At 39.5% G+C, this 24,397-nt stretch overlaps 1 protein-coding gene and 1 long non-coding RNA gene across 2 annotated transcripts; one reads left to right on the top strand and one right to left on the bottom strand.

Annotated features, from left to right (window-relative positions):
* The first annotated feature begins 1,621 nt into the window (after positions 1-1,621).
* LOC136686605 (uncharacterized) lies at positions 1,622-3,509 on the top strand. Its single transcript, XR_010800335.1, has 3 exons — positions 1,622-1,659; positions 2,659-2,722; positions 2,813-3,509. It is a non-coding gene; the product is annotated as an uncharacterized lncRNA (long non-coding RNA).
* A 6,359-nt stretch (positions 3,510-9,868) lies between these two features.
* LOC136686594 (CMRF35-like molecule 1) lies at positions 9,869-22,055 on the bottom strand. The gene is made up of 7 exons (XM_066660486.1): positions 21,989-22,055; positions 12,348-12,638; positions 11,875-12,198; positions 11,433-11,489; positions 11,113-11,232; positions 10,795-10,835; positions 9,869-10,543 (listed from the first exon to the last, which is right to left on the bottom strand). Exons 1-7 carry the CDS (start codon positions 22,026-22,028, stop codon positions 10,253-10,255), a joined length of 1,164 nt encoding a protein of 387 aa, XP_066516583.1. The 5' UTR covers positions 22,029-22,055; the 3' UTR covers positions 9,869-10,252.
* Between the last annotated feature and the right edge of the window lie 2,342 nt (positions 22,056-24,397).

Here is a 24,397-nt window from a genome sequence, read left to right as displayed (position 1 = left end):
AGGACACCCTAGGCCGCATTTTGATGATTGACTTTATAGTCATATCATCGGACCTGCAGTCATATGTTCTGGACACTCAGGTGAAGAGAGGCACTGAGCTGTCAACTGATCAACTGATGTCAACTGAGTTGGATCAGATGGCGGGGCCAGACCTGGCAGGCCCAAACACGTGCTGAGGGTTTGCTGGGAACGTTTGGCAGAGGAACCTGCCAGAAAGATCTTCAACTCCCACATCCGGCAGAGCTTCGACTGCATCCCGGGGGAGGCTTGTGAAATTGAGTCTGAGTGGGCCATGTTCCGGACCATTGTTGAGGCGGCTGAACGGAGCTGTGGCTGCAAGGTTGTCAGTGCCTGTCAGGGTGGCAATCCCCGCACTTGGTGGTGGACACCCTGGGTGAGGAGGGGCTGTCAAGCTGAAGAAAGAGTCCTATCGAGCCTGGTTGGCTTGGGGGACTCCGGAGGTAGCCGACAGGTACCGGGGAGCCAAGTGGCTCATGGCTTCGGCTTTCACTGAGGCAAAAACTCGGGTGTGGGAGGAGTTCGGTGAGAACATGGAAAATGACTTTTGGTTGGCTCCGGGAAGTTTCTGGCAAACCATCAGGCGACTCAGGAGGGGAAAGCGTTTTTTCACCAAGCCTGTGAGGTGAGCCAATATGGTGAGGGTGGGGAACTGTTGACCTTGACTGGGGACGTTATTAGGCGGTGGAAGGAATGCTTCAAGGATCTTTTCAATCCCACTAGCATGTCTTCCGCAGAGGAAGCAGAGTCTGGGGACCCCGGGGTGGGTGGGGGGCTCGTCTGTCACTGGGGCTGAGGTGGCCGAGGTGGTAGGGCCCCTTAGAGACATGGTTAGGAGCTCGGACATCTGGGAGAGACTCGGAGTGGAGCCGCTGCTCCTCCACGTCGAGAGGAGCCAGTTGAAGTGGTTCGGGCATCTGGTCCGGATGCCTCCTGGACGCCTTCCTGGTGAGGTGTTCCGGGCATGTCCAACGGGGAGGAGGCCACGGGGCAGACCAAGAACACGCTGGAGAGACTACATGTCTCAACTGGCCTGGGAACGCCTCGGTATACCCCCCGAGGAGCTGGAGGTGGTGACTGGGGAGAGGGAGGTCTGGGTTTCTTTGCTCCGACTGCTTCCCCCGCGACCCGGATCCGGAGAAGTGGTGGATAATGGACGGATGGATTTCATAGTAAAAATATAGTAAACACAGTACACCATAGTAGCTCATGGTACAATCATGGTTAACTATTAACTATTCAACTATAGCTTCTATACAATACCATAGTAAAACCATTTTTAATTTTGGTAAGGTGAGCCTGTTCAATACAATGCTACTAAAACTAACATACTTACTATTGAATAGTATGGCAGCCATATTTTTCTTTTCAACAAAAAATATATATAGCATTCTATGGTAAAACCACTGTATAGGTACCATAGTAACCATGCCATAGATGTCACTTCAATCAACTTCCTTTTTGTAAGGAATGTCTACTGCTCTTTTTTTAATCATGTGATCCTTTGCAATGTTCCCTTAAATGTGTCATGTGACTTGTTTTTACAGGTGTTTCTTTATCTGCCTGTTTAAAAGCCCAGGTTCTTGTTTCTGTGTTTGTTGCTCATTTCTAGTAATGTTTCAGAGTATCTGTATTTCCATGGTTTGTAGAGTTCTTCTTTTTTTTTCCCTCTTTTTCCTTGATCGGTATATCTTTTATTTGTTGTTTTTCCCATGTTAATGGTCCTTGTTTCTAGCCTGCCTCTGTAGTTCCTTGTTAGTGTTCATCTTGGTATATTTGGTGTTTACTCATGCCGTGACCTTGTTTTCACAGTTAGATTGTGTTTGATGTCTTCATGTATAGTTTCTCTGTGTCTTCCCACAGTGTTTTGGGTTCTCATGTTTTGTCTTCATTTTCTCTTAAATGGTATAGCCTTTGTTTACTCCAGGATCAGACTACACAATATTTTTGTTAATTACTTTGTCAAATTAGTGCTTTAAATTTGTGCTGGAGAGGGAGGCTGGTGGTTAAGAGTGTCAGAGTTGGTGGTTAAATTTAATATCATATTATTATTTTACTGTGTTATATTATTAGGTTAGTGTTTAGTGGGCTACTTGATTTTAGTGTTATTTCATTAATTAATTATATATATATATTTGAGCGCGTTGTAGTGCATATTTATTCAATGACATGTACACACACGATCACTTATTTTATTTATATATATATATATATATATATATATATATATATATATATATATATATATTATTATGGAGTGTAGGATAGTTGTAGGCTTCTGCCTGTCACCATGGAGCCACCCAGAAAAAGGAGGATTCTCCTGTCTGGGAACATTTCAAATTAGTTGCTCAAAACAAACCAGGTCATAATATGGTATTTGAGTTTCAGAAAGTCATCATTATGATCTCTTCCATAGCCTATATAATCTTTCCTTATGTGTTTTATTGTCATATGAAGGTAAAGTGCTTACTGTGTCACTTACAGCAACAAACGTCTTCCATGATGAGGCATTACAGAGCAATACATGATCATGCCCAGTCTGCTGCCAGTGGTCCAGACACCAGTCTAATAAATAATCTTTCTTGAATTTTATGTCATATGGTTGGCCCCTATAATGTTCCCTATTATGTTTTATTACAGATTTCTGGAAGAAAATGGTGGATGATGCCCTAGTTAATACGGTCATCAAAGACTCCCAACCCAGGTGCGTATGGTAGGCATATGGATCAAGTGTTTCATTGCTACTTGAACATGAAATGAATAGTAGGCTAACTACTAATATTTGTGTATTCAGGCTCTAAAGGCAATGGTGGACAAGCAGTATGAGGAGGTTAAGGAGGAGGCCAAGGAGAAACTGCAACAAGTTGTCTGTCAGCCTCACATCTGACATGTGGTCTTCCATCTACATAGAAGCATAACTTGGTGTGACCTGTCATTTCATTGACGGAGAAGATCAGCTTGGGACAATTCTGCTTGGGCTAGAGCATTTTCTAAGCACCCATCCTGCTGAGAACTTGGGACTGGCTCATAAAAGATTCATGGAGGAGTGGGGCTGTCAGGTATTTTTAAGGGTATACATGGGGGATGTAGCCAGAAGCATCTTATGTTACCTTCACTTAGCTTTGGGTATACTTACTTGTAGCAGCCTTGGACACTCCCAGACAGAGGCAACTGCACCATCCAGCCCAGTTATAGGGAAGTTTCCTGCCTTTGGAGAGGGTCATACCATTCTTGAAGCTGGGGCAGGGGGTTATTAGGTTGTCTTGAGTGTTTTGCCATGTATATTGTTAAGTAATTCATTTGTTTAGGCTTAGTGTTTATTATGGGTTAGTTTGATATTATTTGGGGATGAAGTCTTTTAGGATAATTTGTATATTGGAAAAGTGAGCTAATTGAGTCGTTACTTGAGTTGGGTTCATTTTTTCCTAGGCGTTGGTAGTAACCAGACACGCTGGTTAATTGGGCAGGACAAAGCTAAACGTCTATTGATGCTGCAGCTAACATGATTGTGTGTGTGTAAACAAATTGAATTGACATGCTCTATGTATTGCTCTTTCTTTAAATTTAATTGTCAAAAAGTCCTTTGTCCTTTTTTAAAAATAGATAATAGACAAGTATAAATAAATCAAATAAATCGGTTTAACATACTTTTTTACTAGATGCACATTTGTGCCCTTAAGACTGATTGGGAATCAGATGAATACAGCTGAAACTCCCAACATAAATCTGTAAGCAGGATTAAAAAATGTAACACTTTATTTAACACTAAATATATAACAAAATGTAAAACATGGTGAAGCATCAAGACATTTAAACACACTGATCATTGCAGCATGCTAATACTCCATTCATAATATGTGCAATAAAAATGGGAAGCCACAATCAAGATAGAGGGAAAAGGTAATTAAATGAACAGTGAACAAGAGACACCTGACAAGAATCTATCAACATAATAGCTGGCCACTCACAGGGGCAGATAGGCAAGAGAAGTAGCAAAATACAAAACTACACAGAAACAGTTGGAGAGAGAAGCATTAAACCCAGAGAAACAGAGCTGGAAACAGGGTTAAAGAGAGAAAAAAATCCTCATTTTAACCCTCAAACGTAAGCCTTTAAAAATCTTACATTTCTGCCTTGAGTTTCAAAGTTAGGTATTTGTGTGTCCACCTTCTTTAATGCAGACTTTCCAAAAAAAAATAAATAAATAAAATCACCTCTCTCTCCTCCTCAACAACCAGTCACATTATAGCAGTGCACTAGACCAGCCAAACAAACAGAAGCAGAAGTTTTTAATCAATTCTTCCAAGTTCTCTCACTTCTACAGAGCATCTACTAAAATACAGAACTAGGATCTTAGTGTTAAAGACTCAAAATTCAGAATCGGTTCTGATTCATTCACTTAAAGTAGAACATCTGACCTGAGATCAGGAACAGTGTGAAGATGAAGAGGGTCTTCATTTGAGGTCAGCTTTGAGGATATTCACTTAAAATTGTTTTTTCTTTTTCTCTGTTCTCTGTCTCTTTATTCTGAACTTCACAGCTCCTCCCCTCCTTTACCAGAGGTGGATATGACATCAATGTGTTATAAATATCAGTTTACCCAGATCATTAAAGACCATTAGACAATGCAGATATTTCAGCTCATAAACACCTTCAGTAACTTGCAATGCACGATCAGTAGTTTGTGGACAGTTGTGCATGCAATTGTTTTTTTCTATTTTAAATCAAGGGTTTTAACCCCCTATATGTGCCCCTCCCATAGTGTGCTCTGAGTAGATTGAATCAACAACTGATGTCCTCAGGAAGTATTCTGAACCATTCTGGAGAAAGCTCTTCCTCTGCTCCTCAAATTATTACAGGGGTAGGGTGTTAGCACCTCTAGCTCACACTTGGGATTGAGTATGAAGACTTTACACTCAGGTGATGCTAATCTAGAGTGTATTTCTTTTGGTAAAGCTTTGGTAAAACAGTTCTATTACAGCAAGAGGTGCACTTATGGACATCACATATGAGAAGTGTCTACTACTGCTGTTGTGAAAGTTTCCAATGAAACCAGCTACTCTTTTTTTCATATCAGCCAGTGTCCACAGAGCAGAGATGCTGTGGGTGTTGACTGATTATGGTACAAATGACCTCAGTAGCATTAACCACAGAGAAGCTATAAATAGATCAGAGTGAAGCAGTATATGGTAGATATGAGACTGCAGCTTAAAGGTTACTGTTTGGCATAAGCTCAAAGACAACCAAGAACATTGACGGGTCAAGACTGCACTGTTTTGAAGACCACAGTAAGAACTTGATGTCACAGAGAAAGTCTCTCTTTGTGAACCCATGTGTAGTGTTTGTATATTTATACACATCTTTTCCCTTCTTACAGAAATATGTTTCATTGTTTCCATAATGCTGATGTTTACACTGCATCCAGACACTTCCTCCTGAGTTGCCAATCACATCGTAGCAGCCCACTGGACCTGCCAATCAAATTGCACAGTGACAACATTGCAGCGAAATTACTTTCCGTCTGTCCACTCACCCAAACAGGGGTTAGGTGTGCGCAACAGACGCAACGGCAGCAGGTGCCCCGCGCCATCTTACAGTTAAAAGAAACAGCTGAATTACAACAGGGAAGTGGTGGTAAAAAAAAAAAAAAGAAGGTCACAGACTGTGCCTTAAGGAAGCACAGTGTGTGATCTTGAAAAAAACAACACCTTTAGCACACAAGCAATACACACAGATAGTTTCAGTGACATGGACAAAAGCAGTAGGAGGAGGCACTGGTCTTCCAAACGTTCAATCTTGGAGTTCAAAGCTGTTAGTTGCTCCTTGATGGAATCGAAGCTTCTACTCACAGTCCCAGTCTGTGTGCCAACGGCTCTGCCCATCTCATCAATCATGTTGGTCAGTTTCTTTGAGCTGTTTACAACTGACTCAACTCTTTTAATTTTCAGATAAACCAGGGCACCGCCTAATCCAATCAGCAGCCCACGATCATAAATCCGAATAGGTATACATCTTCAATGTCCTCAATGGAAAGAGGCGCCAGACATACCACGCAGTACCATATGCATACCACTCCAGTAAATTCTGTCAGATCTGCAGCAAAATCCCTGCAGCAGTAAATCTTCTTCAGTGGTGATGAATCATATGTTTCTGTGTAAAAAAGTTAAATACAGAACATCTTCAGTTTGGAGCAGAAAAACTGACCTGAGATCTGAGAAGACCTGAGCGTCTTCATCCTGAACTGAGCTCCAGCTTCACTGATGTTTACCCAAACTCCAGTCCACTGTGAGTGTGTTGTTCTCCTCAGAGCTCAGTTCTACTTCTCTTCTCCTCTCAGTGTGAATCTGTTTCGTCTCTGTCTCCTCTCTGATTTGGCTGCTTCCTCTTTCTCTGGAACTGGGTTTAGGGCTGAAAGGTTGTTGGTTCAATTCCCATGACAGGCAGGAACATTGGGGGCAATGGAAGTGAAGGAACAGCACTGTCCTCCTCCCTCAATTCACAGCTGAACCCACAACTGCTCCATGGGCACCAGGGAAGGCAGCCCCCCAGCCCCCCACCTGCAAAGGTAAAGAACACTGGGAAATGAACCCACTCACCCACACACACACACACACTCAAGCTTCAACATGAAGCAAACAGGTGGGCAGGTAAATCTAAAACTTTGATTTTAACAGATTTATTTGAATGTAACTGTTTTGGCAAAGGCCAGTGGTCAGCGTGTACACTCTGACTCTGTCTGCAGCTACTAAACCCATATGCAGCAAGCTGGGATGCACTGATTTGTCAGATGCCACTATAAAATTATATTAGTTGTTATTCACTCTCAATTGTTTTAATCTTGTGGCTGATTGCTGTGTGTTTGAGACCAAATCCTACTCAGAACTCTGGTGAAACATTGTCATGTTTATAGTATTTCATGTATTCACTTCTTAAGAGCAGCATTGAGAGGAGGACGTCTGGTTCCATTCTCCACAACAATGAAGAATTCCTGGTCAGTATGTTTCTTCACATGCTCCAAACGAAGGCAAACAAAGGCACAAAGGCACCTGGACTTCGACTTGTTCTCCTGCTGGCCACATTTGTGGATCAGGCTGCATTTGTGTGTGGATCAGGTGAAATGCGAAAGGAAAGTCTCAAAATCCAAAAACCTATGAGAGGAAATTAACAAATACACATCACAGAAAACACACGAGTGAATTGATCCACAAACGCAGATTCCACAATTTACAAATGCATTTTAAATTCAAGACTTTGACTTTACAAATATATTCAATATAAATTTAAACAAATGTATTTATTTTTGCATTAAATTTTGATATCTATGAAAACCAAACACATGTATTTAAGAATGTAACTGTATTTGTACAAATTGCAGACTGTGAGACACAGATTGGGATGTGTTCATCTGTGAATAGTGAAACATATTTGTGACTTTTTGAGTGTTTTATTTGTGGATTAACATTTACGCATTTGTAAAGTATTTTGAGACTAATTTCTCTCCATAGTAATACACCCTGGAGGGGGCACCAGTCCTTCACTGGGTGACACACACACACACATTTACTCACACACTCACACCTATGGACACTTGAGTCTCCAATCCACCTACCAACATGTGTTTTCTGACCGTGGGAGGAAACCGGAGCACCCGGAGGAAACCTACACGGACACGGGGAGAACACATCACACTCCTCACAGACAGTCACCCGGAGCGGGACTACAACACACAACCTCCAGGAGGTTGGAACAATGGAACAATTATGGTCCCTTGAGGGTATCACAGTGAACGTATATAACTAAATAAACCTGCATCACTTTCTTTAAATGTCTACAATTTCATTAAGCAGATTTTCTAAAGAGGGATGTTAAACCAGGCCAACAGTAAATGCACACATATTAAAATAATTCCATACTATTCGAAAAACTGTTGAAATTACTCATGGTACATACAGTATAATAACATTCAACAAAAAGGACAATCGTAACATTATTGTAAACTTGTACTTTAAAACATGTTATTGGGATGGTTTCCCAGAGAGAGATTAAGCCTAGTCCTAGACTAAAATGGCCTTTTAACCCAGACTAACAGAAATCTGCTTTCTCAGTCATATGTTAAAAGTCCTACATTTAGTCTAATTCTGAATGATCTACTCAGATTTCTTGAGGGGGATTAGTGCTAATGCAGGACTAAACTGAGGCTTAAATAAAACCTGACTGACAGAAGGCAGGTTTAACTCCAGATTAATGTATTTTGTCAAAGACACATGGATCACTATGTCATTGAAGACCAAATAGTACCACCAGCCATGTTCTTGCTGACAAAAGAGATTATTATTATACAAAAGAGTCATGTGGAAACATTTTTCAACTAAGAGGACTATACATAAACTACCCTGATTCTACAACCCTGCTGAACTACAAAGTACATTTCTATGAATATGGGCACTTTCCAGGAGTCATAGGCTGAATATAGAACCCGTATTCCCATAAAAGGCTTATCTACTCCAGATTCTGAGAAATACAGGACATACAAAGGATTGAAATTACGGTACTCTCCTCTCCAAGATGCAGTAACATTTAACAAAAAATTAAATTCAACTAAGCTAAGTATATAAATAAATAGAAGACAAGTGCAGGACATATGATACCAGCAGCTCACTGATAGACATACATAAGACAATGGGACACTGAAGACAATAACCTGATTTGGAGGTAGGATACTGGATGTACAAGGCAGTGTAAACAATAGTGCAAGATAATTGTAATAGAAAGAGGTAGGATACTGGATGTACAGAGCAAAGTAAACAGTAGTGCAAGATAATCGTAATAGGAGGAGATAGGATGCTGGATGTACTGGATGCACCTCCTTAAGATACTTTAACTTACGTTAATTAAATTCAATTTCCAACCTTTCATGGATAGTGAGTTTTGTGTTGCATTGACCAGTAGGCCTACTGACAGACACAGCCATACTTGTTGAGAACTCCACTTCAGTTCTGTCCACATGACCTTCTCCTTGAAACCAGAACAGTTCAGACAAATGTAAATGTACAAATTTGTTACATCCCTGAATCATGCCTTTGCAATTATGATCAACAACATTACTTATACAATCCTCCTACAAATGAGTGTAGTTATAATAGTCTAGAACAAGTTGATTATATTAGAGGGAGATTAATCAAGTTGCAATATAAAAGATTATATGTTAACACAAAGTGATATAATTCAGAATAAACATATTTTACGCAACTTTTAACCAAAATGGCACACACATACCATCTAAAATGTAACAGACAGCTGGTTTGTAGGGATGCTGTTGTTCTTAATAAAAAATGTAATTTAAATCACATAATTAAGTGTAGTTCACATAAGTTTAGTTCTGGGATAAACTATAGCTTCCTTTTAGAATTTATGGTAGTTCTCACAGGGGCATTTGCTGTAGTCCTTTTTTTTTATCCATTTATAATCTATATTCAATCTTTGATATTGCATTTAATAAACAAATCTGTGTTAAAATCTGTGATAAAATCATTCCTTTGTTATTTGTGTGTGCAATTAACTTATTCCATTACATGATTATATTAAATTATATTACTCCACTATGCAAAGTAAACCCATACTATAGCCTACATAAGGGTGGGTGTGAATGCTGGGTGAGTATTAGGAGGAAAGTAAAGCATTCATAATATTTTCAAACAATTTTAAATAACTCAAAACATAAATACAAAAGAGCATAACACTTTTTAATAAAAACATTCAAATAAAAAAAAAATTTAGTATCTACAGCTTTTTTTCATTACTACAATTAAAGAAATTAAATAATTAATTATTTTTAAAAAACACACTGCAATTTGAATATTGTTAGCTCAGAAAAATCAAAACACATTCAACAAAAGAACACTTCATGGACCTTGTTTACATTGATAGGAAACACATTAGCATAAAGCTTCAGTTCTGAACAGTGACATATTTCACTGTGGACATACAGACTCGAACTTGACACTTGACTGTAGAAAGTTAAGGTAAAGGAGCTTTAAGCTTGAGTCTGGTTTGGTGTTTAGTCTCTGTTAAACTGAATCTGTCTGATGACTCTGGTAGACTGAATCTGATTGCTTAGTGTTGTTGTTGATAATCTGATAGAGTAAACCTGATAGGCTGGTGTAGGAATTTAGGCTCTGTTAGACTGAATCTGATTGAAAAGCATTTTGAGGTTCACAGTCTTAAAGACAGAATCTTATTGATTGGGATTGGGTTTTAGACTTTGGTAAATGGGCGGTAGTTCTCTGTTTCTGGGATCCAGGCTCTGATAATCAGGACCTGATTGGTTGGTGTTGGGGTCTAGACTCCGGTAGATTGTATCTGACTGGATAGTGTTGGGGTCTAGACTCTGGTAGGTTGAAACATATTGGACGTGGTTGGGATCTATAATCTCATATATAGCTTCTGTGTCATTTGTGTTATTGCAGTACATTGGATCCATCCTTATGTTGTTTCCAGATTGATCATTTGCATAATCCACATCAGTCTGAAATAAGAGCAACACACAAAATAAAATGATCAGAACATAAATACAAACATTCCGTAATTTTCAGTTCACAAATCTGCCTGGTATATACAGTTCCAAAATGAACATATTCTGTATCAGATTGAAACATGTCTGATCTATAAATCAGAGCTCAGACGCTCAGAAAATCATGAAAGGATAATATTACTTTCGTAATTGTTCATTAACTGCGATAAAATTCTTTTTTAACATCATCCCCCCTCTTTACTTACTCTGTCCTTTGTTCCTGATGGACGTCTGATAGAAGCTGAGTCTACAGAAAGAGAGAAACATCAGTCAGACAAATGTTCTCTTCATTCATTCTCCTCTAGAGGGAGTCTGTGGCAGTAACCAGATGTGAGAAACTATTACAGATCTCTACTATCTACTGTCCAGCAGTAATCTCAGATAGATCTCCTCTGATCTCACTTTTCTCACTCTCTCTTTCTGTCACTTTCTTTGAGATTATTATGTCACGCCCAAATCCCTGAATAATTCAAATGATTTCAGACCGTGTTGTTTATGTGAATGAGTCTTTGTGTGTAGAGGACCTTGTGTTTTCTTCCATCGCAGTTTGTAGAAGATCAAAGTTGGTCCTCCAGTCAGCAGCAGAGTCAAACACACAGTGATGATGATTATGATGATGATGATGATGGTAGAGGAAACTGGAGCTGAGAGACAGAGAGAACAGACCAGAATCAACTTTATCACACACATCTTCTCAATCAAACCAGGAACCCTCCACTTCCACAGCACTTCCACATCGGGTCCAGTTCCTGGAGTGGAGTCTAAACTCTGAACAACTGTCTGTTCACATTTAACATGAAAATAGAGTGAAAGAGGGAGTTCTGAATAATGACTGAGTTCTTACTGAGATGTTCTTCAACAGTTGAAGCTGTTGTTGGGTTCATAGTTGTGGGTGGTCTCTCTGGGAGCAGTAGATGTTTTATACAATAAAATACATAAAACACAGTAAAATCTTTAGTAATTATGTACATTCATATGTGGACACACACACACACACACACACACACACACACACTAGAAACATCTGATAAAACCCAGACAGACAAACTGATCTCAGACTCTGTTACTGCCCTGTTCTCTGTGGTCTGAAGATGACCCTCACACTCAGTGTGTTGTTCAAATGATGTTCATTATAGATTTACACTAAACACATTTCCCCAATAATAACATTATGGAGCTTTAGATATTTTTGACAAACATGAAAAACAAAAAGGCTCTAAATCATCTTACAATCAGAAAAAACACTCAGGACTCTCTGACCAATAGGAAAAGATCATGTCTCTCACCCGTGACCTGCAGCTGGATTTCTGTGTAGAACAAGTCATAACTGATTGACTCTCCTGCAACCCACACTCCACAGTAATAAACTCCTCCATCTTCTTCTCTCACATCACTGATTCTCACACTGAAAACTTTTGAGTTTCTGTCTTCAGAGATGGAGAATCTGTTTCTCTGAGACCATGTGGTAGTGATCAGTTCAGTGAAATCTGCACCATCCTGTTTGTAGAAACGTTTTGTTTTTGCCTTAAATTCCTCTGGATATGGACAGTTGATGGTGAGAGTCTCTCCCAGAAAACCAGTCACAGCACTTGGACCCGAACAACACGGATCTGTCAATCATACAAAATAAATGACATCATCTAATAATTTAAGGTGGAGTTTCTCAATGACCTTATGACCTCTTTATTCTTTCAGAAATATCTCAGTTTATACAGAATTTCATGATGAATATCATTAGTGAGATATTGATGTTTCTAACCTCTCTTCACTTTCAGTTCCACATCATGACTCCACACTCCAGTCTCTCCACACCGATATGATCCAGAGTCCTGTGAACTCAGGTTTCTGTGCAACACTATTAGACGTCCAGGATAGTCAAGTAGAGAAATGTCCTCTTTATGAAGCCAGCTCATTTGGTTTTGTACAGTTATCCACTCCTTTGTTCCCTTGTTCCCAAAATATTTAGTATTCTGTCCATACTGCTGATGTTTACAGTTGATCCTGATATATCCCCCAGGGTAGCCAGTCACATCAAAACAGCCTGCCAGACCTGCCAATCAAAAGGGCAATTTGAACTCATGTCATTTTATGAAACACTTTCAAGTTGTGTCCTCTTCATTCTTAGGATCTATTGTTTCCAGTGGTTTGGTTAGCATAGTGGATAACACCACTGTCAGTTTTGAGCCAATCATAATTACTGAAAGAGAAAGTGCTGATGCTTCTCTGCAGGAGACTTTCTTGTGTAAGTCCATTAGTATATTTGGAGAATACTGGATGTGAATGTTATCCATGAGAGTTGCAGGCTTGATCCCCTAGAGGGCAATATGAGATGACAAACTTGTTAGTGCTGCCAGTGAAGACACACAGAGACAATGCATAACTTCCCTACTGTTTGTATAACTTGTGAGTTACAAATAATGAGCTGGAGATTTTACAGTTGGTAAGTTGGTGTGAAGGTTTAATACATTATTAAGGATGAGGTGAATGGCTAGGTTTGGAAAATAAAAAGAGAAAGAAGAGGAAATAGAGTGGAGTGGATGAAAAGGAATTAAAGTGCTGACTATAAAGACATTTGAAAGGATTTGCTCCGACAGTGAATGAGCTCAAGTGTATTTTACACTCAAATATATTTGTACTGTGTGTAGTACAAACTCCAATGAAACACAAAACAATAGCAGTGCAAGCCACTCTGAAAATGTTTTTTTCTAAATGCCATAAATATAAATCACAGTGATTGTAAGGGAAATGAGATAGTTCAGATGTTGAAATTTGATTCTCACTCTGAATATGTAGCAGACCTGAGACTACTGGCTCAAGATTGTAATTATAGAGAAAGACTTTGGGGCAGATCCTATGACCCTTTTCTTGCATGATGAGTTTGGCACCTTGAAGGCTGTTATTTATGTGTCAGCTAATGCCACACATTTGCTGATCTCATACAGTTCCTAATGCTATGAGAGTGATGGTAAAACAGAAGATTGTCTATTTACCTTATCATCATTCCAATTAATTATACAGAATGAACAGCACCCATGTCTCCAGTGTTAAAACCTGATATAAAAAGTAGGATGGGGATTACAAAATGACTTGCAATCAAGTAGCATTATTGGAGCTGTGTCCCATTCCTAAAGTGGAGGATTTGTTTACAGTTCTACCAAGAGGACCAACATTTTGAAAACATATGAGCCATGCATACCAGATTACCTTAGATGTGCAATTATAACCATAAACACCATATTATACACATAATATCATGCCTTTTGGACTGCTGAATGCACCTGCAACCTTCCAGCGCTTTCAAGTCCCAGGAGTCACTGAGGAAGAATTATTAATAAACTTTGAAGAAATTTCATTTTATTTATTTATTTTATTTCATTCATTATCTGTAACCGCTTATCCAGTTCAGGGTCACGGTGGGTTCAGAGCCTTCCTGGAATCATTGGGCGCAAGGCGGGAATACACCCTGGAGGGGGCGCCAGTCCTTCACAGGGCAACACAGACACACACACACACATTCCCTCACACACACACACACACCTACGAACACTTTGGAGTCGCCAATCCACCTACCAACGTGTGTTTTTGGACTGTGGGAGGAAACCGGAGCACCCGGAGGAAACCCACGTGGACACGGGGGAGAACACAATTTTATTTCATATTTAATTTAATATTTTTATTATTTTGCAGAAAGTTAGCAGGATTGCACCTGAATATGAAATGTGAAATCATATGCATTTCTGGAAGCAGAAGGGCAATATGTAGGGCATGTGATGGATTTAAATTGTTGTGTCCTGTAGAGGTAATATTCAAAACCCTGTTGGAAGAACTGGCACCAACAAATTTAACAGACTTCAAAGCATATTATAATGTGAATTGGTGATGGAAGACCCAAGTGCAGAGTGAACCAATGTAAAGTGGGTTGTAAAAAGTGCCTGTGTAACATGAAGCAAATACTTGTGAGTGGTGTTTTGTGCCACCATAAGCTGGAGTTGAATCAGCAAATTCCTGCACTATAAGCTGGTGCATCACCATTACACCACAGGCAAGTTAACGTTGAGAATTGGAATTGCACTTTTTAAATATCAAGGAAAAAGTTGGGAACAGTCAAACAAAGGCAACACCAAAACTGAGGACTCAAAGCAAATGACAGCTTTTCTCATAAAAAAATAATTCAGCCCCTGTTTGAAAAGGACTCAGTACTTAAGTCTTTTCTATTTTGAAACTCTACTTTTTTTGAAATACCATATTGGTCACCCCTCAAGAAAAAAAAAAACAGCTGAACATCTGTTTGGATGGTCTTTTATATAGGAATTAAGCAGGTGCACCCAGTCAGCACTGATTGCAGTGATTAGTGTTGGGGAGCCTGGGAATCGGAATTCTGGGAGCTGGTGATGCCTGCTCTCCAATTTAGTATCTTAGCTTCCACTGGCTATCTCAACAGCTGACTCTGTAATAGTCTTCAAATGCAGACTGAAGACCCATCACTTGTGATCTACTTAAGTGAGCACTAAACTAAGTGCATTGAAATACACTGTATTGCACTTATACTGCACTTAATTCCTTTTCTTTCTAAGTAAGAGTACTGACTAAATGATGTGTATTGCACAGTGGCGGATGCTGGTCTTTCAAGGAGGGGAAGCTCAATTTCGTCCTACATCATAAAATGTGTCGGTTTATTTATACGTAAATTCTACCCTCCGTTCCTTTTCAAGACAATGATCTGGGACCCTGTCGTACCAACAAGGTGTATTTTCAGGGACTTGACTAGTGTCCTCTCAATGGCCAGCAGAGCTAGGCTGCTTAATGTGAAGTGTGTCCGCCTGTGAGTGCTTTGTGACGGTGGAGGGGCTCAGCAGCACCCGCTGGACAGAAACTGCGATAGAAGTCAGAAAGAGTGATAGAAGTCAGTCTCCAAACACAAACAGCTACAAAAACCCCACCAGAAATAGAAGCTCGATTTGTCGCTAGTCGTTTTTAACAAAGAAAATGCCACTAAGCGGTTTAAGACAGTCTCCGGATCAACTCAGAACAGAATGACAATGTAATGCTCCCACGGATCTTTACCCCAAAGGCTCGCTGGTTCGCTTAGTGATGTGTTGGTCGCGAACGAACCGGTTCAAAGAGCTGGCTCTTGTAAGTGAACGATGAGAGCCGGTTCCCGTCTAAGACCGAGCAATTTTTTTCTAAGGCTTGTCATTCAACCAATCAGAGAACAACAAGCAAGCTCCAGCCCTCCAACCCTCCAAGCTGAGACACTTGGTTTTCCTGAATGCCAATCTGCCTTCCAAAAAATAGTTGAAGAAAACGTTAAATCAGTTAAATGTTTGTTGACAGTTGTGGTTGTTTTAATCACTACCGTTGAATGCTGCTGTTTTGCACTTTGCAGACTATTTGTTTATTTTATTACCCAGAAATGGATGATTATTTAATTTAATAAGCTATTTTCTAAAACCTACCTTTTGGGTTCCATTGGCTATATTCCAGAGTTTACAAGTGATTTTTATTAAGGTGTTTAAATAAAAATCCAGTTATTTATACAATTGAATGTGTGAGTGCAATCAGTGAGTTATTACAAGACAGCCATAAAAACAATTGGCCATTGCAACACTATTTATTATTTTTAATATTGAACAATAATCTTTTGTCCATATAGTCATGTAAAATGTAGGTAATATTGATCTGTACCAGTGGAAATAAGTGGTAAAACAAAGAGCCATTTAGGAGCCGAAAGAGCCGAGCCAAAAGAGCCGGCTCCCCAAAAAGAGCCAAAATTCCCATCACTAGATTCGCTCATTTCGCTGTCAATCAAAAAGGGATTCAGCCTCAGACAGATCATCCAATCATCATGCAGAAGCTGAGCGTCCGGGCCAGCCGAGACCAGCCCACTGCCCCATAGACCCCCAGAGACGCTGAGCGTTCGATGGGCGCGACAAAGCCCAGCCTTTATTCAATCACTCGTCTCGTTTCCCTGAACTTTGCTGCTTCGCTATTGAACTCTGTGGACGCTCAGCGTCTACATTGTTTAAAGCACTGTGAAGCTGATTGAGAGGAAAGTTGCTTCTTTACCAGTGATAAGAAGCTGATTCTGAACAAAAGTTGAGGGCGTTGTAGTGCATATTTATTCAATGACATGTACACACAACAGTATATATTTGATCACTTATTTTTTGGCATTTTAGGGGAAGCTGAGCTTCCCTTGCAGTCTTAGAGCAATCTCCTCTGGTATTGCATTTATGCTAGGTTTTTTCTTTCTTGGTATCAGCACTGGCCCTAGTTCTGGCAGCATCTGAGTTCAGGGGGAGTTTAGACTGTAACCTATATGTACTAGTTAGGATACACACTCTGTCTGAAAACTAAGCCCTTTTATAAATCACTCTGTATAAGAACATCTGCTAAATGCTATCAATATAAATGTGAAAACACAAACAGGACTCTGCTAAATCAAAACTTTACTGTTCCACAAACTCAAAAAAGAAGAAATTGTTGAAGATAATTGAAGTGTTAAAGTGAGTTCAACTTTATATTTTAAGTTAGCATCATTCAATACAGTTAATTAATTTGAACATTAGAGTTTATAGCATAGGCTGTCGTCTTGGGTGTGTGGAGAGTTTGGGTGGGCAAAAAAATTTTTCTTTTCGATTGTAAAAAACAATGTAATATAATTAGAGAAGGAGAGGGGACCACAGAAAGAATACAATTACAGCATCCAATTTTTGTAAGAGGATGTGGGGTCATTACTCATTACTCTCTCTCTCTCTCTCTCTGTCTTGCCAACTGCTCTTATTTCCTCATGTGATCCCTAGCCACGTGCCCGTGTTTGTGTCATGTGACTGTTACAGGAGATTCTCATTTCCTGTCTGTGTAAAACCCGGTATCTTTGTGTTGCTGGCCATTAAATGTGTCTAGAATTAGTTGTTTTTATATAGTTTCAGGTTGTTTCTATATTTCTGGTCATATTTTAGAGTCTGTTCTTGGTTTAGTTTCGCTGTTTAGTCTTGTTCTGTCATCTTGTTTGTAAATTAAACCCACTTTACATTTGTATCTGTCCTCATTCTGTATCCATGTGTTGTCCATGCATCCAGGCAAGGAGGAAGGTTGTAGGTGCTATGAAGCTTTATTTAACCAAGTCCAAGACTAAACAGAATCTTAACACCAAACTAAGAAACAAGAAATTTAAACAAGAAGAACATGGCAGGATATGTTACAATCATGATCATGATTAAAGTTTGAAACTGGGACAAACGGTTTAAATGCACATGGAAGGGAACAAGAAACATCTGAGTATTCAGTCACCACGGCTCTCGTGTGCTGGGCAGAGCAATGGAGGAACAAAGGAAAGGAGCAAGGAACCAAACTGAGCACAAGCACTTAGACACAGGATCATGTGGACCAGAAAAACAGAAATTCAGAGCTAGCATGCCCTTTACCTAGTGTGCAGTGACTATTAGATCAACTCTTGATGTAGTATGATTCATTCTGAATGAAAATACTGTTCCACTGCTCTACATATTGGTGCTGTTGGGAGGGGGTGGGGTATTTCACTCTTGGTAATGCTGTCCTATGGAGATTATAATTGCTTTTGTCAGAAAAGAAGGAAGTTTAGTATCATATATCAAATTAAGTTGCTAACTTTGGCCATATAGTGTGTTGTGGTGGCAGCTTCCAGTAAAACACACAGTACTACTACTTTGGTTCAATTCCAGGTACCGGCAAGAAAAAATCTTCCCCAGGCGCCGAGGTCTTTGGCAGCGCCCTACTCCGGTTGTGTGTGTGTTCACTGCCCCTAGTGTGGGTGAAGAATTGTTCACTAGTGTGTATTTGTGTGTTCACTACCACGAAAGGGTCAAATGCAGAGAAGTAATTTCCCTAAGGTGATCAATAAAGGATCATGTTCTTAAATCAGCCACTGACCACAGAGCAGGGACGCTTTGGGCCCTGGTTAATTAGAGCACTCATTAACACAGTGACTTTAACCACAGAGACACAATAAAATCATAACACAAAGAAGTAGAGAATTGTGGGCGTAAGACTGTAGCTTAAAAGGCACTCACAGAAAAACAAGACCAGTGAACACTGACCACAAACCCTCCTCTGAAACATCCTGCTCTTTTTAAACATTATTGTGTACTGTATAGTTGTGTGCTTTTTTTCTCTGCTGTTTGCCACTGCATTGGTGATGTCCACAGGAGTGTGTTGACGAGTCAAAATGAATGATATCACAGGAAGTGAAAATGCTTCAGCTTTAAAAGGGAATGTCTACGATTATGGGGAACTGCAGTTTTTTTCTGGTTTGTTTATGTTCACAAGAACCACGTTTTTTAATGTGGAATGATGTGTTAGAAGGGAAAAAAATGACTGTTGTTTGCACCAGGCTCAAGGTGTTTTGTAGCAGTTTTGTCTGTTTACTTTCCAGCAGTTACCAGTCTACCCAATTTAGAAACATTTCCACCTTGATCTACCTTTCCTCCTTATCTGAAACAGCACAACTAATCAATATTACCCACCTACAGAGCAGGAAGAAAGCAACATTCTCATCTCGGTTCATGTTTTCAAAGTTTTAGTTCTTTCTATTGTTCAAAAATCTCCAGTTGCCTTTTCACTGCCATGAGCAGAGACAGAATGCCTAGCATACAGCCTAGCATGACACTTTTTTAACCATTTACTGACTCCAGGGATTTGTAAACACATTAGACCTGATTTAAGCATGAAAATAAGCCAGAGAGCTAGAAAATTATGAAAAAAAAAATCTATTTTATAAAAAGTGTTTTCTGATTGCAGTCATGAATGTCGCCTTTAAGAGAAGACTCTTAGAATGTCAATTTGACGTATAAATAATAGGTACTGGTAGTTTTTCTTTATTCTTTATGAAATGTTTGATTTATTTGTTGTTTTGAAAAATGGTATAATATTATGTTTTGAAAAATGTTGCTGCAGTGATTTTATATAGGTACAATTCAGCAAGTTAGACTATCATCAAAAATTAATTGATTTCAGTAATTCAATTGCGCAGCACAATGGCGCAGCAGGTAGTGTCACAGTCACACAGCTCCAGACACCTGGAGGTTCTAGTCCCATTCCAGGTGACTGTGAGGAGTTTGATGTGTGCAGGTGGATTGGCAACTCAAAGTGTCCATAGGTGTGAATGCGGGTGTGTGTTGCCCTGTAAAGGAATTGTGCCCAAACAAAGGTTTGTTCCTGCCTTCCACCCAGTGACTCCAGGTAGGCTCCAACCCTGAACTGGATAAGCTCTTACAGATAATGAATGAATCAATTAATTATTCAGTTAATTAAGAGAAAGTCATATATATAGATTAATTACAAACAGAGTGATCTATTTCCAGTGTTTATTTCTTTTAATGTTGATGTTTATGGCTTACAGTCAATGAAAGCCCAAAAGTCTTCATCTCATCTCATCTCATCTTCTTTTCCACTTGTCCATTTAAGGGTCGTGGTGCCAAAAGTCTTTATCTCAGAAAATTTGAATATTATATTAGGCCTAGTTAAAAAATTATGTTTAATACAGAAATGTTGTTCTACTGAAAAGTATGTATTGTATATGCACTCAGTACTTGGTTGGGGCTCCTTTTCCATGAATTACAGCACCAACGCTATGTGGCGTGGAGGTGATCAGTCTGTGGCATTGCTGATGTGTTATGGAATCCCACACTGCTTTGATAGTGGCCTTCAGCTCATCTGCATTGTTGGGTCTGGTCACTCTCGTCTTCCTCTTGACAATACCCCATAGATTTTCTATTTTTCTATTTTCTAGGGGTTTAGGTCGGGCGAACTGGCCAATCAAGCACAGTACTACTTTGGTTACTAAACCAGGTTTTGGTATTTTTGGCAGTGTGGACAGGAGCCAGGTCCTGCTGGAAAATGAAATCTACATTTTCATAAAGCTCATCAGCAGCGGGAAGCATGAATTGCTCTAAAATGTCCTGGTAGATGGCTGTGCTGACTTTGGACGTGATATAACACAGTGGACCAACACCAGCTGATGACATGGCTCTCCAAACCATCACTGACTGTGGAATCTTCACACTAGACTCAAGCAGCTTGGACTGTGTACCTCTCCACTCTTCCTCCAGACTCTGGGACCTTGATTTCCAAATGCAAAATTTACTTTCATCTAAAAACAAGACCTTGGGCATTGAGAAAAAGTCCAATTTTTTTTTCCTCCTTGGCTCAGGTGAGACTTTTCTGGCCTTGTCTCTAGGTCATGAGAAGCTTGACACAAGGAATGTGCCAGTTGCTGCCCATGTCCTGGATACGTCTGTGTGTGATGGCTCTTGAAGCACTGACTCCAGCAGCAGTAAACTCCTTGTGTGAATCTCCCTCAGATTTTTGAATGACCTTTTCTTGACAATCCTTTTAAGGCTGTGGTTTTCCCTGTTGCCTGTGAACCTTTGTCTACCGCACTTTTTCCTTCCACTCAATTTTCCATTAATGTGCTTGGATACAGCAGGAGGGAGTCAGTGACTGCCTTCTGGACACCTGTCAAGTCAGCAGTCTTCCCCATGATTGTTTAGCCTACTGAACCAAACTAAAGGAACAATTTTAAAGGCTTAGGAAACCTTTGCAGGTGTTTTGTGTTTATTATTTTGATAATGACTTTTGGGTTGTCATTGGCTGTATGCCATAATCATCAACATTAAAATAAATAAACAGTTGAAATAGATGACTCTGATTGTAATGAAACTATATAACATTCATCACCGTTTGAATTGAATTAGTGAAATAAATTATTATTATTTATTGAATAATCTGCTTGCGAATGAAGTGCGATTTGAGCTGTGTCCTCTCGTAACGCAAAACCACCATCCCCAGCCCTGCCCATGGAAAGCATATTAGGCACAAACACTGACTCTGCTAACACTGCGGACACACATCCCCCTTATTGCAGCACCACCTCCCCAAATGAAAAGGTGCACACTCATCACCAACCCCCACCACCTCAGTGATCATCAGTAAATTTACATACACTGTCAGAAGAAAATGCCGAAACATTTCTATCTTCAAAGGTGCAGCAGAGCTCTTAAATTTCAGTTGTGTACATTAATGGTCCATTACATTCTCCCCTTCCTGAAGAAAATATTTTTAAATCTGTATGTTTATATAATAAGTGTTTTAAATACAGGATGGGAATTTACAGACAATGAATGAATAAATGGAAAAAGAAGTTGGTGGGATGTTCTGAAATTCATTGAAAATAAAAATTTACAAATAAAGCGAAATAGGCAATAATTGGCAATAATTATGTTTCCAAAGATACAAAGATATACCACTGATGATCCCACCACAGTGACAATAAAAGCTACCACCTTGTGGTATTATTATAGGTATATATGTTATACCTGGGGTGTATGAATAGATGTGCAGAATTCAAATAGAACATCTGACCTGAGATCAGGAAGAAGGTGAAGATGAGGAGGGTCTTCATCCTGAACTGAACTCCAGCTTCACTGATGTTCACCCAAACTCCAGTCCACTGTCTTTAAGATTGTGTGAGTGTGTTGTTCACCACAGAGCTCAGTTCTACTTCTCCTTGGAATGTCTCATCCTGTCTTCTGTCTGATTTCACTGCTTCCTCTTCTATTGAACAATGGCAAAGTTGCCTAAGATCCACTACTTCTCTGTTTAGCATCACTGAAGGGAGAAGCCAGGTTTACCACAGAGTTTTGATGGCATTGTGTAAGTGGAACCATTAGTAATCACTTCCGAAGCTAATGAGCTCCAAAGTGCTGCATTAAAACTTAGTGTTAGTTATTGCAATCAACCAGGGAACAAACAGCAAGTCGATCAGTGGTCTTGGTTCTCTGGTTGGTTTCCCACTTTCACAGCAAATTATCAGAGTTTGTTCCTTCATTGTTGCGGTGTCCAGCTCTTGCTAGATTCTTTAATCGGCCACTGATTCAAGGAGCGTTTGAACCTCTTCAAAAGACCACAGGATAATTTTACGAGCTGCCGTCGTGAGTTGGATAAAACAAATTTGATCTCTGCTGCAGCTGGAGGTATTACAGATGGAGAGTTGGTGCTGGACGTCTGTGTTGCGTGGCGTACGACTCTCTATGGACAATCAGCACTCTGCAAGGTTTACACGCCACGTTTTAGTCCCTACTCGGAAGCACAAGAGGACAGGGACTAAAAAAGAAGCTGCTTCTAGAACCAGAACCAGATTTACCTGATGGAGAAGTATAAAAGCTGAGTACAGTCAAGCAGAATACTGTAGGGACAATGGAGTGGAAAAGAGCTAGTAGTGTATCAAGCTCCAATGCCATTGTGCTAGTTAATTTGGTTCTCTAAATTAGTGTTCTCCTTCAACTGTGTAGCGCCCTAAAGGCACTGTGCTGGCATTACTTTTAAAAAGTGTTCTCCTTCAAGTTCCAAAACGCATTGTGTTAGTGTTGCTCAGTGGTGGACAAAGTGCACAAACAATGTACTTGAGTCAAAGTACAGATACTCAGTGTAAAATATTACTCCAGTAAAAGAAGAAGTATTCGATTGAGATATCCACTTAGGGAAAAATACAAACATACTTACCTTCAAATGTACTTAAGTATCAAAATTAAAATTGTGGATGGTTTTGATGGTCCTATTATCATTGTGTAACATAATGTTTGAATCATAAATACTTAATCAAGGCTTTGTAGGTGAAAAGACTAGTGTCACTTTTGGTTCCCCAATCTTTTAATAGAATGTCAAAATAGAATGTTAATTAATCTGACACAGAAACGGCTAAAGATCAATTACAATGAATGTTATTTCAATTGTCACATACACCCAAGGTGTTTCCCCTCCAAACCGACAGAGTTTGCTGTCTCCTGAATATTAACCCAATTTATGATTCTGAGTTAAACCAAACCCTACGCCATAGCCTGACTCGCACCTCTTCAGAATTATAACTGTGCGTCACATCGATACTTGTGTAATATGTGGTGCCTACACTTATCCAAAAGTGCAGTTCCTGCAGGGCTGAGCCTCACAATAATTGCATCACAATAATTGTGAAGTTGTAATTTTAAAATAAAAAATATTACATAGAGTTCCTTTAAGCTCTGTTTTGTCTTCATAGTTGCAAAGTAGATTTGTTTTTGAGTCATCTGTTTCTTAAACACATTTTTAGTTTTTATGGCATTTTGCCTGGTACTTGGTTTTGTTGTTTTGGATTTGCCTTCTGGACTTGTTTATCTTGCTGTGCTGATACTGTACAGATTTTCAGGTCTTGGAATATTTCTGGTTTTGACCTGACTTCAATTATTGTGTTAATTTACACTGTAAGTTGTTAAACAGTGTTAAATAAACCTGCCATTGATTCTTACCTTCGGTTTGGAGTAACTAATGACATTTTCAGATCTGTAAACCATGTAATATTAATGAATAGTAGTCACTGCCGACTCTAAATACAGTACAAATTATTTTGTTAATTCATGACGGTTCTCAGAACTAAAACAACTGATTACTTACAGTCTCAAATACACACCACAGTTACTTGGTTTTAGGTGGAGAAACTAGGTTTACTTGTTTTAGCGCTCTGACTGTATCCGTCTGTCTCCTGGCAATGTGCAGAGAGCTGTGCAGAGCCAGGAGATATGTTCAGACATGGTTTTATCCACACATGAACCAAATGTATCCACACTACCATAATGTAGTGGAGTAAAAATAAGATATTTCACTTTGAAATACAAAGTTAAAGTAAAACGTCACCCAAAATGGAAATACTTCAGTAACATACAGATACACTAAAAAGTACAGTAATGAATTGGTAAAAAGGTTTTGTGTACAGCTTCAGTGACCAGCTTTATTTTTAGT

This window comes from Hoplias malabaricus, chromosome 2 (genome assembly GCF_029633855.1).
Source record: "Hoplias malabaricus isolate fHopMal1 chromosome 2, fHopMal1.hap1, whole genome shotgun sequence".
In the NCBI taxonomy this organism is placed as follows: domain Eukaryota; kingdom Metazoa; phylum Chordata; class Actinopteri; order Characiformes; family Erythrinidae; genus Hoplias; species Hoplias malabaricus.
The sequence above is the reverse complement of the archived record's forward strand: the minus strand, read 5'-3'. Positions and strand labels throughout refer to the sequence as shown.